The sequence below is a fragment of the Cryptomeria japonica genome, chromosome 4, assembly GCF_030272615.1.
Source record: "Cryptomeria japonica chromosome 4, Sugi_1.0, whole genome shotgun sequence".
In the NCBI taxonomy this organism is placed as follows: Eukaryota; Viridiplantae; Streptophyta; class Pinopsida; order Cupressales; family Cupressaceae; genus Cryptomeria; species Cryptomeria japonica.
The window spans coordinates 253,379,648-253,396,424 of record NC_081408.1 but is presented as its reverse complement, the minus strand read 5'-3'; the positions used below and the strand labels follow the sequence as shown (position 1 = coordinate 253,396,424).

General features: G+C 33.0%; 1 protein-coding gene across 1 annotated transcript in view; it reads left to right on the top strand.

Annotated features, from left to right (window-relative positions):
• The window catches only part of LOC131065548 (vacuolar protein sorting-associated protein 35A), a 105,108-nt gene extending 104,274 nt beyond the window's left edge, over positions 1-834 (top strand). Inside the window, exon 5 of the mRNA XM_058000083.2 lies at positions 465-834. Coding sequence (XP_057856066.1) covers positions 465-543 — 79 coding nt within the window. The 3' untranslated portion in view covers positions 544-834. The remainder of the gene's footprint in view (positions 1-464) is intronic.
• The last annotated feature ends 15,943 nt before the right edge of the window (positions 835-16,777 follow it).

Sequence of the window (16,777 nt, the reverse complement as noted above, 5' to 3'; positions counted from 1 at the left end):
TCAAAAGAGAGAAATACATTATATTTGCAAATGTTTTAAATGCATATTGAAAATCATTGAAAGCATTTTATTACCTAAGTGAATATTATATTGTATTCTTATAAACATTTTTACCCTTAAAAACACTTAATTGAATACATGTTAGGGTAAATATTTATAATGTATGTGAGGAATCAAAGTGTGATTATTATTTTGTTAAAAGAGAAAATGTATTTTATTTTCTTTTTACCCAAGGTAAAATGACAAGTAGCATTTATTAAAATGGATTTTAGTGTTATGAGGAAATCTATTCATATGCTATTTACCCTAAGTCAATATATTTAAAATGTTCTTTAGGGTGAATTATTTATATCCTATGAATAAGAGTTTGATTGATTTTGTAAATAATATTTTCTAACCTAATTGAAGGTGAGATATATTTAATGTTCAAACCAAGGGATTTGATTGGTTTATCTTATGTGCAGGAGATTTTGGGAAGATAATGAAAATTTAAAGATTTACGGAGGAACTTCATCAAGGAAGAAAATAAAAGAACATTATTAAAGCATTTCTTTAGTTTGATTTTAGGGTTATTACTTGTAATTATTTTTCAAACCAAAGGGTGTGTCCTTTGGGAATGCAACTGTCTGTAACTCCCTCTTGTGTATGAAAGGGTGTGTCCTTTCATATATGCCTTTTCATGGACATACTTATAGGGAGTAATTTTGTTTGGGATGGGGGAGATTGGGATAGAACATCATGTTGTTGTAAGGACTAAAAGTCATTTGTACTAGGGAAGTCTGTAGGAAGAAGAAGTATCATTTTGTGCAAGCAAATTGTAATGAAGTATCTCCAAGTGTAGCTTTTGTGTGTTGTCATTTCTTAGAGATTAATATACAAGGCTCGTTGTTTCTACTTCAAATATAGTGTATATTTTTGTGTTGATGAAATATTCTATGTCCTCTTGATAAATTTGTTTAAGGATTTGCTATAATGTGAATCACATGTTGTTACATTAAATGTGAGATTGGGTTCTTATTGTTTATGTGACACATATTGAACCTTTATAGTGATGATTAACATTGTCTCCTGAGTTGATAAAGTTATTTGTCCACAAAGTATCATATATATTCTTGGATAGAGGCACTGGTCTGTTATTCATTCTCTGAGATTCTGATTTGATACGCATAAGGTCCTTGAGAGAAACATTCTTCTAAAGCCTTTTGAACTAATCTATTGCATATTTCTTGTATGTCCTGAAAGCATTTTATTTCCAAAATACAACAATCTTTATACACAATTATATTTACATTCAGTTTTCATTTTCAAAAGCATTCAAATAAAAGCACTCAGCAATAGCAGGAAATTATTGTCATTCTTGCAAAGAGTTGTCTTAGCAAAGTTTAATTCCACTTTAAATAACTCTTGTTGTGCTTGAGAGGGGGAGGCATACCCACCTAGGTTCAGTGGAGCCTAAAGTGCAGAGGGATTTAGTCTTTGACTATCCCTATTTGTTGGCGAAGGTTGATTGGACTGCTTGAGGATTTGGCAAATCTTTAGGTTTTCCAATCTGTGGTTTTGGGCACCAACACATTATTTAGCCCTTTCAACCCTTTGGGACCATTTCTCGATGGACGACAACGTGACGTAGGGATGTCTGCACACCACGCTAACGTCTCAGAAAATGGTCAAATTTTAAAAAGTATCGGTGACTCAGATGCACACCAACGCGTGTGTTTTGCCTCGCATCATGTCGTTATGGCTCTCTGCGCTTGTTTCAAATTAAAAACCCTTTCCAACACATTGTAAGGGGCTCTCGCCTTGGGTTCTTGCCTCTTGATCTCTGTGCTCTCTCAAGCTCTCTCAAAAGCTCTCTTTGGCAAGCTCTTGGCTCATGCAACATCAACATCAAAAGCAATCTATCAATACCAACATCAAGCTTCCCGACCTTGTGGTATATTTTTACCAATTCATCTATCAAGTGGGCTTCATCATGCTCATAGTGCCAAATATCAAGGAGGGTTTGATTTCCAAACTTACTATCTCTATTTCACTTTTATGCAATGAGTCCTTTGCATTAATAAGTGTGCTTACCAATATTCCAATATTTATTTGGATGCAATAGGAATTAGCTTTCATTTTGCATCTATTTACCAATTTACCAATTTGTTCCAAGTTATCTATTTTTCAATCTATACCAATCTGGTTGTTTGTGGCGGTGGAAACACCTAAGCGGGGGTCTGACTGAGGCAGGCCCCTATACAGCCCCAATATTTTCCACCTTTTCTATATGCGTAGGTACAAGTTCGACCCAACACTTGGACTTTGAAACTTATTTCTTTCTGGACGTACAGACGACAACGCAACATGATGTCATCTGCACACCACTTTGGTGTCCTAAATCTAAGAGCCTCTTAGGTTCTCTATTTGCTCTAACCTTTCTGCTTCATTTTTATATTTAAGTGGTTCATGGATTACTTCGCCCATATTCTGTACATTCTATATTTATTCATTCGTATTTAATTAGCTCATTAGATATTTATTCTATTCTATGGCATAATTCCATTTATGTTCTAAATTTTGTGTGTAAGAACCAAGCATCTTTGTCTAGCTCTATGTTCTGCTCACCTAGGACACTAGCGCACCACGTTGCAATTCGCACTACAGTCTTCGCTCTGCGTTATTGCCTCGGTTACAAAACCTTGTAGGGTTTGCCAAAGGTTCATCTCAGTTCTCTGACAGACCTAGAGCATTCATTTTGCTCCTGGCTCAGTGTTGTGCCTATTCGAAGAGGTAATCAGACGGATAATTTGTCCTTGGGGATTCATCTTTCCTAAGGTGGCAAATTCCATCCATTACAAAACTAAAAACCACCTATATATGTACATAGTCATTAAGACCCTACCTCAAATCATGCCCACAGCTGATTAAGTGAAGCCATTGACAAGTTGGGAAAAATATCTGCTAGTGCGGAAAAGTGGCTGGTAAGCAAAAAGCATCATTTTAATCTACCACCTCGCAACTACTATGAAGAAAGACCTGGTGACAATGCTCTGCAAAAAAATTTCAAGTAAAACCTTGAGTCCAAAGAGCCACTCTGTATCATGAAGTTTTGAAACTAGTTGTAATGTGTTTACACCATGTTGTGCAAGTTGGTCTGAATCTACTTTGAGAACTCTAGCATCTTTTGTGTAATCCTTTGAACAATAAATCAAACCTCTAATAGGACATCCTTCATAAAGAACGTGAGGATGATGTGCAGGGACATTTTTATCCAAGTTCAAACTTAGATCTTCTAAATGTTTGTTCTCAAAGAATGCATCATCAAATTCATTTTCAAAACAAAAAGATACCAATATGGGATGGCTGCTAAATTATTCTAAGCATGACTTGTCTTCGCAAATTTTGTCACCAAATTTGAATGCCTCAAAATTTGGTTGCATATGGAATATTTCATCATTGGTGAATGATCCATTGCCCATAACTCATTTTCCAACACTTTCGTAATTTCCCAAATAATCAGCAAATAGAAATTGGAATGATTCATAATCAGTTTTCATATCAGCACAAGAGACATCTCCTAGTTGTTCTTGATTACACATTTCTTCTTCATGTTGACTTCTCATGCTTGCTTGATTAAAATTGTTTGCTAGAATTGCATCAGAAATATCAAATGTGAAAGATTCAAAATCTGAAGAAAAAAAAAAGAATTTTCTAACAATTTTTTGGTCAATTCTTGATCATGCATGTTGTCAAAATTTTGTTTTGCAGTAGTTGAAGTTGGGCAAGTCACCAATTCCTCTGGTTGTGTAACACAATCATCTGCACCTCTAAAGGAATCACTTTCATCGGTATAAAAATAATAAACTCTTGCAGCATCAAAAGTGTCAGCTTCAGTTACAGGAGACGCTTGAAAATCTTTTTCATTAAACATCGTTAGATCCTAACAATAAGATATGGGTGACACTATCTCTACTCTTTTTGTAAAAAGGCTCCTTTGCAAAGGTTCCTTTTTTGAATCAAAGTTTTGACTTTGAAAGAGTGCTTCAAATTCTGGAATTTTAACAACACTTTTACTTATGTATTTCATTCCAGTTATGATCATATCATCTTCTATTTTGAGAGCTTATTTTTGTGCATCTCTCAGATTTTGAACCTTCATACGTTTCAACAAGAATTTAATCTCATGATGTAATGCAGCAACAAATACACATAACTGATTATTTTTAGTTGGTTGATATTCTTGAGGGATCTTTTCAAAACACCAACTAAATCTCTCAACAAAATTCCTAATAGGTTCATCCTCTTTCTTTTGTATTTGAAAGAATTTAAGCAATAGTTCATATGCATCAACCACGGGTTTAAATATTTCAAGAAACTTTAGCTTCAAATCATCTCAGTTGGTAATACATCCATATTCCAAATTCTGAAACCATGTCACAACATCTCCAATGAGGCTTTCAACAAACAACCGCACATAAACATCTTCTTCTTGCACTCCAAAAATCCCATAAGAAACTGTGGATGCTTTAATATGGTTATCAGGATCTTGTGTCTTATCTCTAGCAAACTTTGGAAAATATTTTCTTAATCTTTCAGGCAAAGCTGAGTATTGAGACAAAGCCAAGGGTCTAATTTGATCTCCCCATGGCTGGGTTGCAACTAAAGCCATAACATACACTGGAATTATTCTACCAAGAGATATTTAAATAAAAAATAGACTCGCCAACTTCCATCCTCGGGGAGGCACCTTCAAATGTCTAAGAGAACAAAACACTGACCTTTCATTCCCCAGTAGAGTCGCCAAAAATCTATTGGTTAACGGATTTGTCACTTCAGTTTAATACTCTTTTTCCCATGTCAATGACAATCTTACCAACAGTTGAGTCACTTGCAATGGTATTTGCAAATGCTCTCTGCTTATTTTACAAGCTTTAGATTATATACGTACATAGTCTGATATAACAAAATCACATTGAAAGTAATTACAAAGAAGCATAGTTCACAACAATTAAAAGAAAACATTAATAAATTCAAAGATTCGAAAATATCCTCTTTATTCCTTCAATGTTAAAATGTGAGTTCATAGACTCAACACCTCTGTACAATAAAACTGTGCAAAAAAGAAAACTATACTGCCCATTTCCCCTTTTCTCTCCCCCTTTCATAATCTGTTAATTACATATTTAAAGACTCTCCAATAAGCCTTTTTCAGTTTTTGTAACTGCTTATTTTTAAAATAATGAAATAACCCTTTCACATTCCCCTGAAATTTCTGCTCTCAAAAGATTTAAAACATCTCCAAATGTTTTAAATTATTGTACATAAATTATAGAGAAATTGAGAAAAAAAAATTCCCATGCAACTACTTTAGAATAAATTCACTATGGGTTAACTCAATAAAGTGAAACTAGTTTACAAAAATAACCTTGCAGCAAGCATTCAAGCTTTCAGGGATGTGCAGAATCAACTACCTCATCATGCTCTACAAGCATCCAGCGTGAGATTTAATACCATACCAATTCAGTTAAGGAGAGGACCTATTTCTCCTCACAATATCAACAGGAGCTTGACTAGGGTAAGGTCGATGATTGCAATAATAGAAGAACAATAGGCAGATTGGATAGGTATGATGTTCAAACCAACATTGATCTTATTGCCACCACCAAGGTTAAATGCACCAACCCATTTTGCACGAGAAATTCTGAAAAACTGGATAGATGGAGTGGAAAAATTCAATGGATATGCTCCCCCTAGAGCTTATCATGAGTATATATTTCAGCGTCTTGATTTGGTCCTCTGGATTGAGTCTGTGAACAAAGGTCTGGGAAACCCTCTTGCAAAAGGAGGGGGAAGATGATGAGTGCTCAAAAATAACATTTTAAATCATAATTTATACTTAAAAACTTTGTGCTTTTTGTTAATTAATGTGTCTGGTGGTAGACTATATGCATGCATGTTTACTTATTTTGCTCTTATACTTTTCTCGTTAGAAGATATATATTAGAAATGGTATTTTGTGGTGAATGTATCACTTATATGATTAATCAATGAAGAAACAACCATTATTCGGGATCTTTACTATTATATTTTGGTCTATCTTTCTTGGATATGATTTCAGATATGTTAAAAGTTGTTTCAAGATGTGGAGTAAAGAATTTTTTTCCAGCAATGTGGAATGCTTGGTCACACTTTTGATCGCTCCAGGTGTATCTTGCAATGATTCTCTCCAAGTCTACTTTCATTGGTTGTTTATGAAACATCTAGTTTCATCTTAAGCAATAAATGCATTGTAATAAAAAACATCAAGTCATATATAGTTTAAGTTAGTAGTTGTTACTCATCTAGGAAAGTAACATAGCATTTGAATTTGAACGAGGATATGTGTATATATATATCCCTTGGCTTTCAGCAAGAAGTTATTTAGTTAGTCAGTAAGTCAGTCGCCAGTTTCAGTGTCTTATTCCTTTGTAATTTCAAAATTTTCTTTTACTCCCTTTTGGGAGTCAATTGCAATGCAAATTTGAAGTTGATTTGAAATTTCGGTGTTTAAGGATCCCACCAAAGGAAGAGAAGGGCCCTCTCAACCAAAGGGAGGTGATCCTAAGTTGTTTCTTTGTATCTATTTAGCTATTGTATGTTTGTTTTTAGTTACATTCTTTTTTGCAAGTTCATGTTAATTAAAAATTAAAAATCATTTGCAATTAGTAACTTTCATTGATAGATATTTTTAGTAGTGAACAGAGATAGATTAATTTGCTTATGGATGTTTAGATTTGTGTTTCATTTAGTTCAAATTTGAATTCATTAATCATTAGTTTCTGGTTTTGTTAGTAAGTGACAATGGTGAAGAAAGTAGTGATTAGACAAAAGCTTTATTGAACTTATTCGTGGAATTTAGTTTATTTTGAATGTTCTTTAGAATAAAAATTTGATTTACTGCAAGCGTAAAATAGATTTCATTTCTCAGCAAGTAGAATAGAATTTGAATTTGTGTTGTAGTTTAAATATAGTCTTATTCTTAGCTAGATGATTTCATGAATTAGTTTTAATCAAGTCCTGTTTATATTATACTGAAGAATGAGAGTCTTTCTCAAAATAGATTTAGTAGTTTGAGTTTCGGTTTTGCTAAGATAGAGAAGCACCTTTAGCATAGAATTTCGTTCTTAGAAAATTGATCCTGAGAGCTCCTGATGGACCATGATTGAAGTGTAAGTCACTATTCTTAGTACAAAACGTCCCAACTTAAACATTTCCTTATCACATACAACTCTAAGACACACCCGATTTGATAATGAGAAATTAAATGATGTGATTTGTGACATCAATGGCTTTGCCCATCATGAAGCATCAAAGCTATTGTAGTTCTATGTAACAGATAGAGTATCGAATGTCTAGAAAATAACCTGACGTTTCACCTAAGGACAAAGCATATTTATGTTGAGTACCATATTTTTTGTAACATTGTAGAGGATGGGAGAGTGATCTTGGAGAAGATTTATAATTTGGTGAATGCTCCAGATTCTTTAAAAAAGGCTATGATTTTAAAGAAGTTCAAGTAGTGCAAAGAATCTATGTGCCTCTTGACCCCTAGCACTTAGACTTCAATGTTGGTAAGTTTCTTTTTTGCTCTTGCAAGGTGTTTGACAAGTGGGAAAATGTATGGAAAAGGTATCTCAACGTTGCACTCATATGTTTTTATTTCAATATTTTGTATACATTCATTATTTTATCTTTTTTTCATTCTTCCATCATTTGAGTGTTGACATCTCATTAGGAGGTGACATAGAAAATTTTCCTTTAGTGTTTTTTTTCCTTACATAAGGAGGAAGGAACCATATGTTGAGGTGCAAAGTTTGGCCATGCGCTAGCATCTTATAGTATGTGTAAGTTCATCATGACAAGAGTTGCATATGACATTATTATGACACATAAGACCATGTAAGAAGGTGATTACATTAGAATCTTGACCAACATTATGACAAGATTCGACACTTGTCAAGGAGCATCTTTGTGTGGTTGAATGGGGACAAACTATAGTACCCAGGTTTAAGTAATCAAATATAACAAAATATAACAATATAAGAAGGGTAATTCATATGCAAAAAATATCTCGAAGGATCAAAACCAAGGAGAGGTATATGAAATTTTTCATTTGAGCACCATATCCCTCATGGTTTTCCAAATGATTTTCCCAAACCGTTCATAGTTTCTAGTTTATAATTCATCTATTTACTAGTACTTGGAGTTGTATTGTGGTGGAATGAGATTCACTATTCTAAACATGCAAACTAGGAATCAACCCATTCACATCAACATACATTCAAGAATAATCAATAGACCCAACTTTAGACCCTTGGGAGAGCTAGGCACAATGGTTGATTATTCTTCTTTTGGTTTTTTATATGAATGGATAAAATAGAATGGTAAAATGCAAGAACTAGGTCTAAAGAGGTAAATTTGACAATAATCGACATATGCAGTAAGCTACAAATTAGATATGCAGACTTTCAAAATAGATCTAAAAAAACATGGATTAGAAAATAGCTCATGTCTACAATTTTAGCCCAAAAATGTTGGACTATGTGGCTAGGCATCCTAGTCCTAAAGGTGTCTAATGCAAATCTTATGGACAGATTTTGGATCAAGATGGCACATAGATTATCTCCCTAAAATTTCGTCAAAAAAGTGTTAGACATTTCATACTTTTGAACAGTGTATAGGGTTTTTTGCTTCTTCAAAGTCTAAATCTCTTCATCTCAGTATGTACTTTTTAAATATGCAATCCTTCTCTATTTCACTTGAATCCTTCACAAAGAAGAGACAAAATGGTGTTGGTTTATATAGAGGTTTGCTTAGGTCAAACCCCAAGTCAGAATTAACCCTACAACAATGGTGCTTAGGAAAAGAGAGCTTACCCTTGTAGGAAAGTGGCTAAATCTGAAGTAAAATATTGAATTGACAAGATTATACCTCAAGTTTGATGATGCAATTCTATTTGGATAAGACCCTCAAGTGTTGATGCAATAACATGGCATGACAAGACAAGATCAATCTTAAAAGTCCACTTGCACAAGAATTGTTGTAACTTGTTGCTCCATAATGCTTTAAATGAATTTTCTCATCATACTTTTTCTAGGAGTTTATTAGAATGTAGATGGATATGAAAATGAATTAGGAAAGATTCTCTTATATAGGGTTCCCAAGGTATTTTATGAATTAGGTTGACCTCCAACAATTATTCAAATATTGAGATCAAATTTGGACACTGACAAGTTCAAATTTGGGCCCAATCTAGGGGGGAGTATAACACCTAATGTCCTAACTTTCACCAAGACTGTGGCGCCTAGCACTCTATTCCACCCAAAAGGGGTAGAACAAAGGCAAATGTAGCACACATAGGCTCATAGCACATAATTTGATCACCATATTAGTATATGACAATAATTTGATAGCAAAGAGGCCATAAATAGGCTTGGAAAGAGCTATGAAGAAGCACACTAAGGCAAGGGCCAAAAAGGAGTGTAAAACTATAAGGGGTTACAATTTGTGACACTACATGAGTTGTAATTTGTATGGACAACTTTAGAAGTATCTTTGTGTTTTTTATAATGATAAAAATGAGAAAGGGCCCAAACCCATTACATGCAATGACCAAAATGACTAGAAAGAAGTCTTATGAAAAATGAGGCTACCAAGTATTTCAATCATGAAACAAAACAAAGAAAAGTAGAGAAAACAACAAAATAAAAACCAGCAAGAACATACACCTTTGTTTTTTTTCTATTTTCTATTTTGAAATGTTTAATAGAAGAAGATGAGTATGCAAAAGATGTTTTTCGCAATGAAAATACTTGAAGCAATAAAGTAAATAAAACTTCTCAATGTACAATGTTCAAGCAAATCCACAACTAGAAATGTTTTAGATTTGATTTTAGAACTAAAAAGGCAATATTGCATCAAAATAAAAACGGCCCAAATAATTGAAATACCTCACAATTTCTTTTTGAAATACCAACAAAATCTAGATATTACAATATTTGAATCAATAATAAAAACTAGCTACATCAGCCTCCAAAATGGATACCACACCTCTAGAATTGAATTGAAAAATCACTAAATGGACATAAATATGCTCTCCATCCCTAAATGCCTCAAATACAACAATAAAAATCCTCTAAACCCTAGCACTAGCAAGGAAGTCTCACACCTCCGTAATAGGTAAAATCAAGCTCAAGGAATATAGTATGGCCAATATGATCATCTAGAAGGATACTTTCTACATTCAAAATTATTGAAAACTTAATAATTCTACTCCAAACAATCCCTTTTGAATATGCTCTGAGTTTTCTATGAAGCAAACTGTAGATATCAATCCAACAATGAAGCTTAATTGTGATCTCTAAATGAGATCACCATTAATCTTCTAGATTGGATCTTTCACCAACGTAGATGTACCTTGCAAGGATTTCTATCCTCACAAAGCCATGGGATGAACAAGTTCAACCAGCAAGAGAAACCCCCAAAATACCATATCTAAGCATAACATAATGAGCTCCAAAACTCTGTTTTATAGGCTCTCCAATCCCATGCCCAACTAGAGGAATACATTTTCTAATTTATTAAAATGTCTTATATCTCCCATAAAAAATAGTATAGCAAAACTATCCAAAACCACTACAAAAAAGGGCATTATGCAAGTCTCAACTACCAAATCTCAATGAAACAGTTGGTACCGTTAGGTCAAACTATCACCATGAGTCCCCTAACCCTAACTCAACCTATGGGAACTCAATGAAAAGGCTAATGTTCCACCATGTCGAAATGCTTAGGATGAGGACATTAGACCAACTCAAAAGAAACAAAGGACCAAAGTAGAAATGATTACTACTAATCAACAAGCTTCTTCAAACCACACATGGCTTGCCACTCATGGATGTGGAAGATTGTATAAACAATATCCCCCTCTGGACTTTCTACTATAGGTTTTCCTTTCTACTCCATCAGTTTGGCTCTAATTTTTTTGGAAGGCCCTCCTTACATCACAATTTCTCTATTGGTCAAGTTCATATTATTTGTATTATCAACATCAATAAGAGTTGCATCCTAAGGCCTTTTATCTTGGTCTTTGGTTGTGTTGTTCTCCTCCTACCTCTTAGGTAGGACCCTCCTGTATAATGGTGTTTTTGTTGTTCAATTTATTTTCTCCTCTTATCTAAATTTAGATAAAGAACAAATAAGTTGGCAACATAAGTTCTATTAGTTGCCTTATTGAAAGCAATAATCTAAACTATGTTTCCTTTGATTATTTCTTAGTTTTTAATGATGTCTTTTATCTTTTTCTCCAAATATCTCATTACAATGTTGTTGTGAGTAAGAATTTCTTGGTGCTTACTATTTTTGCCTCTTAGACTAGTGCATGTGTTGCATAAGATACTAGTCTTTATTTGGGTCAAATAGAGATCAGTAGGAGAATTATCAATTAGCTATATGGACATAGTAGTGGAAGGCTCAAAAGACAATATGTCATCAAAATAAAGACAACTCAAATTATTGAAATACCTCACAATGTCTTTTTTGAAATGCCCACAAAATTTGAAGATTACAATGTTTGAATCAATAATAGAAACTAGTTACACGAGCCTCCAAAATGGATGCCACACCTCCACAATTTAACTGAAAATCACAAGCTAGACATAAATCCTCTCTCTAGCCTCAGACGCCTCTAATGCAACAATAAAACTCCTCCAAACCATAGTGCCAACAATGAAGGAAATCTCACGCCTCCCTAGACAAGTACAACGAACAAGGAATATGGTACAACCAACTAGAAGGGTACAATCTACTCTCAACACTACTACAAACTTGACAATTCTACTCCAAACAATCCCATATGAATCTACTCTGAGTTTTCTATGAAGAAAACTATAGATTTCAATCCAACAATGAATCCCAACTATGATCTCTAAATGACACCATCATTAATCTTCCAGATTGGTTCTTTCACCAATGTAAAAGATATTACTTGCAAGGGTTTTCATCCTCATAAAGCCATAGGATGAACAAATTCAACCAACAAGAGAAATCTCCAAAAATATCATATCTAAGCATAAAAAAATGAGCTCCAAAACTCTTTTTTTTTTAATTTATTAAAATGTCTCTTGTCTCACATAAATGGGTGCCCAACCCAATAAAATCCTTTATTAAATATTTGGCACTTAACATTTTAAAGAGTTTACTTTGTGTACCATATAGTCCATATTTAAATAAATTAAATAACAACAAATTTAAATATCTAATTTAACTTTATAAATAATTGTTATTTAAAATTAAAATTATTGGACCATACCAAATATCAAGACATCAACATTAACTATATCCACTGACAAATCCCAAAATGGTAATACTGACAACTAGCTTAGTTAGTTCCTACACTAAATTACTAAAATAAGTATGGGAAAACTATCCAAATCACACTAGAAAAAGGGTGTTACACAAGTCTCAACCGCTAGATCTCAATGAAATACATGACACTATTGGATCAAATTGTCATCATGAGTCCCTTAACCCTAACTCACTAGCCAGTGGGAACCAATTGAATAGTCTAATGGTCCATCATGTCGAAGTGCTTAGGAAGGGAACATTACGCCAACTCAAAAGCAGTAGAGGACCAAAGTAGAAATGATGACTACTAATTAACAAGCTTCTTCAAACCAACTATAGCTTGTCACTCATGGATGTGGAGTTGGTATAACCAATATCCTCCTCTAGAATTTCTGCTTCAACTTTTGCGATCTTCTCCATCATTTTGGCTCTAGTTTTGTTAGAAGGCCCTCCCTACATCACAATTTATCTATTGTTCAAGTTTATATTATTTGTATTAACAGCATCAATCAGAGTTGCATCCTGAGGCCTTTTCTCTTGGTCTTTGATCTTCTTGTTCTCCTCCTACCTCTTAGGTATGATCATCCTGTATAATGGTGTTTTTGTTGTTCAATTTCTTTTCTTTCCTCTTATCTAAGTTTAGATAAGGAACTGACGGGTTGGCAACATAAGTTCTATTAGTTGCCTTATTGAAAGAAATGATCTCAACTATGTTTCCTATGATTATTTATTGGTTTTTCTTGATGTCTTTCATATTATTCTCCAAATATATCATTACAATGTTGTGGTAAGTAAGATTTCTTGGAGCTTACTATTTTTTTCTCTGAGTAGTGCATGTGTTGCATAAGATACTAGTCTCTCTTTAGGTATAGTAGAGATCAACAAGATAATTATGATGGCTCTATGGACAAAGCAAGTGAAGGCTCAAGAGGCATCATAGGTTGGGATGAAGGAGTCATCTTGATGAGAGTGATTAGACTAGCTTGACCTTAATATGGATAACCAAAAGAGACCACCAAATCATTGGCCACCTTGGGGTGAGATAATTTTTCACATAGTCTGAATTGACAAGATGAAAATTTCAACTCTCAAGAACGGTTACTTTTCTCTTAAACATGTGAACGCAACTTGGAGACGAATGGTGGGGAGTCAAAGATGGGTTATAGATATAAGGAATTCGAGGTGATGCTAAGGTATGGGCCAACTAAGAGTGGTAGAGGCAAAAAAGTAATCATTGATGCAATGAAAGTTCTTTTTTTACCAATAACCAATTCAAAAGTAGTCCTCTGAAGAAGTTAGAAAAGGTGAAGTTCAATTTGATTTCGTGTGATACAAGGATAGAGAGGTGAGGCTAGGGTATGGGCCAACTAAAAGTAGTAGAAGCAATAAATTAATCATTGATGCAAGGGAAGTTCTTTTTTACCAATAACCAATTCAAAAATAGTCCTCTAAAGAAGTTAGAAAAGGTGAAGTTCAATTTTATGTCATGCCTTGAATGATTCAACATATAAAAATTGTAGGTGTAAAAATGCTCATACCTTCCCTACAAAGTGATGTATCTCATTAGTACCTTAACAATCATCTTCCAATAGCCTAAAAGATTCTTTGTGTAAACCTATATAAAATGCTCATACCTTTCCTTTTATAGGCACCATTGTGTTCTCTTAAACACTCTAGAATTATATGTTGGTGAAACCCATATGAAAACTTTTTCTATAGGTTTATTGTAATCTTGTCAAGTTTACATTAGGTTGCTTTGAAGTGGGTTGTTTCTCCTAAAAGATTTTTTCCATATACACATGTTATGGTATATTATTCATTATAGATTTATTGTAATCTTGTCAATTTTACATTAAATTGCTTTGAAGTGGGTTGTTTCTCCTAAAAGATTTTTCCCATATACACATGTCAAGGTATATTATTCATTTTATTTTTGTGTATCACTCTCCTTTAAAAATTATTTTAAAAAACATTTCTACATTTTTTTTCCCAAACGTTACAAGCCACTCGATTGTAGAAGGCAACCACTTACAAAGCTAACATGTAACCTAGATCAAGGCCATCGACAAAAATAAAGTCACACGAATAACTAATTAATGTATTTGTACATTTGTTGCTAACTGTAAACACCAAGTCAATCAATCAAAATGGTTGTCACCTAAGAGATAACTTTGATAGCTTGAGTACATTTTGTCTTAATGAGTGGCATGTGTGAGCATCCGCTTATAACTAATTTGCCCATCTCCATCAGAAATATTTAAAGCGACAAATATTCATTCCATGAGTTATGCTATCATTTTATGAGGGATAAAAGATACATTGAAAAGGTCATCTTACGAGTTATTTTATGAGTTTTTCTTTACTACGTTAATTAGCAACACTCAAGATATATGGGTAAGGGTGTTCCAAATATAGTAAACCCATAAAAGCTCTATCATATGCATTCACTTGGATGCAAGGTTCTTAATATCAAATAAAGCTTGAGAACTAAATTGAAGTTTAGAATTTTATTATGTTTCATTATAAAGCAAGTTTGGTTTAGGAAGACAATACTATACATCTAAACATTTTTTCAGAGGATTTAGTTTAGGTGGGAAGTTTGTAAATTTGGTTAGATTTATCTTCAAACTATTAAATGTTTTGGTTATGAACTCTCAACTTTTTTGATGTTTTTTTTTAAGTTTATAAAATTATATTTTTGTTTATTTTTATATTTTTTCTTTAAAATGTTTCAGTACATTTGTGCAAGATTGTTTTTCCCGAGTGGCCATTAAATCTTGTTTAAATAAAATGAATCTCATTGTAACTATATCTAACCAATTGATCTTTTTTATGAATTTTAAAATCCCAAAAATTATATTCCACAAATGTTGTCCCAAACTGAAAAGTATCATTCACTCGAATATAAGGTATTGTATTTTTCAGTAAATCAAATTATGATATTATTCACTCACTAAAATTACTTCCACACACACATATATACTTCAATACCATAAAACACTTTCAATTAACATTTGTCTATATTCTCTTCTAATGAAGTCGTTACACCTTTTAATAATGCATTTGCTAATTTATAGAACCTACTCATTGTTATACTGCATATATTTTTTGATGTGCAAAATAAACGATTATGTTCTGGTGATTATAACTTATCTCTAATTTCAAATTTTTATTTCCTTAATATCTAACATCAACAAGGGGATTATTTTTCACATTTTTTAATGATCATACAACTCTTAGCTTTCCAATTGTAACCTCTAGGTATTCTATTCCAAGCCTATTAAATATTAAGGTACATTAATACACACCATATATCTCATGTTATATAATCCTAACTATTATTTTATAGACTTTATCATCAAATATTTGAATCTTCACATATTATGATTGTCATGTGATATTTTCTTAAGATTTAATTATATGTGTTCACAAAAAAATCTTATCTCGTGAACATTGGTTTACTTAACATTCATTCATCTAGGTAATGTTTATTAGGATGAAATAATATTATTTGTTGTTCTCCCAAATGTTTGACAAAATGCCTGTGAGCCAGATAGTTGACTCGAATGCTTAAATCAGACTTCAGCTCAGTCATCTGTATTCAAGCAAGTCAACAATCTTGTTAGCAACAGTTTGAAGCATTCCAAGTTAAAACAATAATTCACTCTATTATTCTTGAGCGATCATTCAAGTGTGAAAAGGATGCATGGCAACTGTTTGTCATAATGCCTATGAGATTAATTGGTAATCACAGTTGTTCATAATCAGTAAATCTGTAAATTTTAATGTTGCATCAAGTGCTTGACGATATGTCTCCGCAAAAACTGAAAACAATTCGATGTTTATTGAAATTCCTTGGTAGGGACATTACATTCTATGGGATTTCTGTGCATTTCGTTTCACCTTATTTGTGAACATTACACAATTTTGATCAAAGAAAACATTGCAATAGATAAGGACTCCAGAGAATTTATCTATATGCAACATATAGTGCAGCTGTTTATTATCCATCCAAAGATGGCCGCCAAAAAGAATGTGCTGGATTCTTTCTGAGGAAATGTAATGCAATCTTTTACTTCACATTCAACAAATGACACAAACGACAAAATTAATAAATCAAATAAAAGCATTAGCAATCATATGGAAAAATAAATAAGCTGCGCATGCTAAAAAAAAATAAAAACTGTCAGCAATTCTTTCAAGCTCAAATCATTCAAAAATGCTAACAATTAGATACAATATTTGAAATGTCTCACAAACTTTATACAGTATGATTAATGTTTCGAAAAAATTGTGAACCGAAATGAACCTAAACAAACAACTCGTACTTAAGGATTTCAAGGATATACCACTTCACAACACCAATGGAAAGGGTCATTTGTCAAAACACAGCTTATACATAATAGTTCTACCA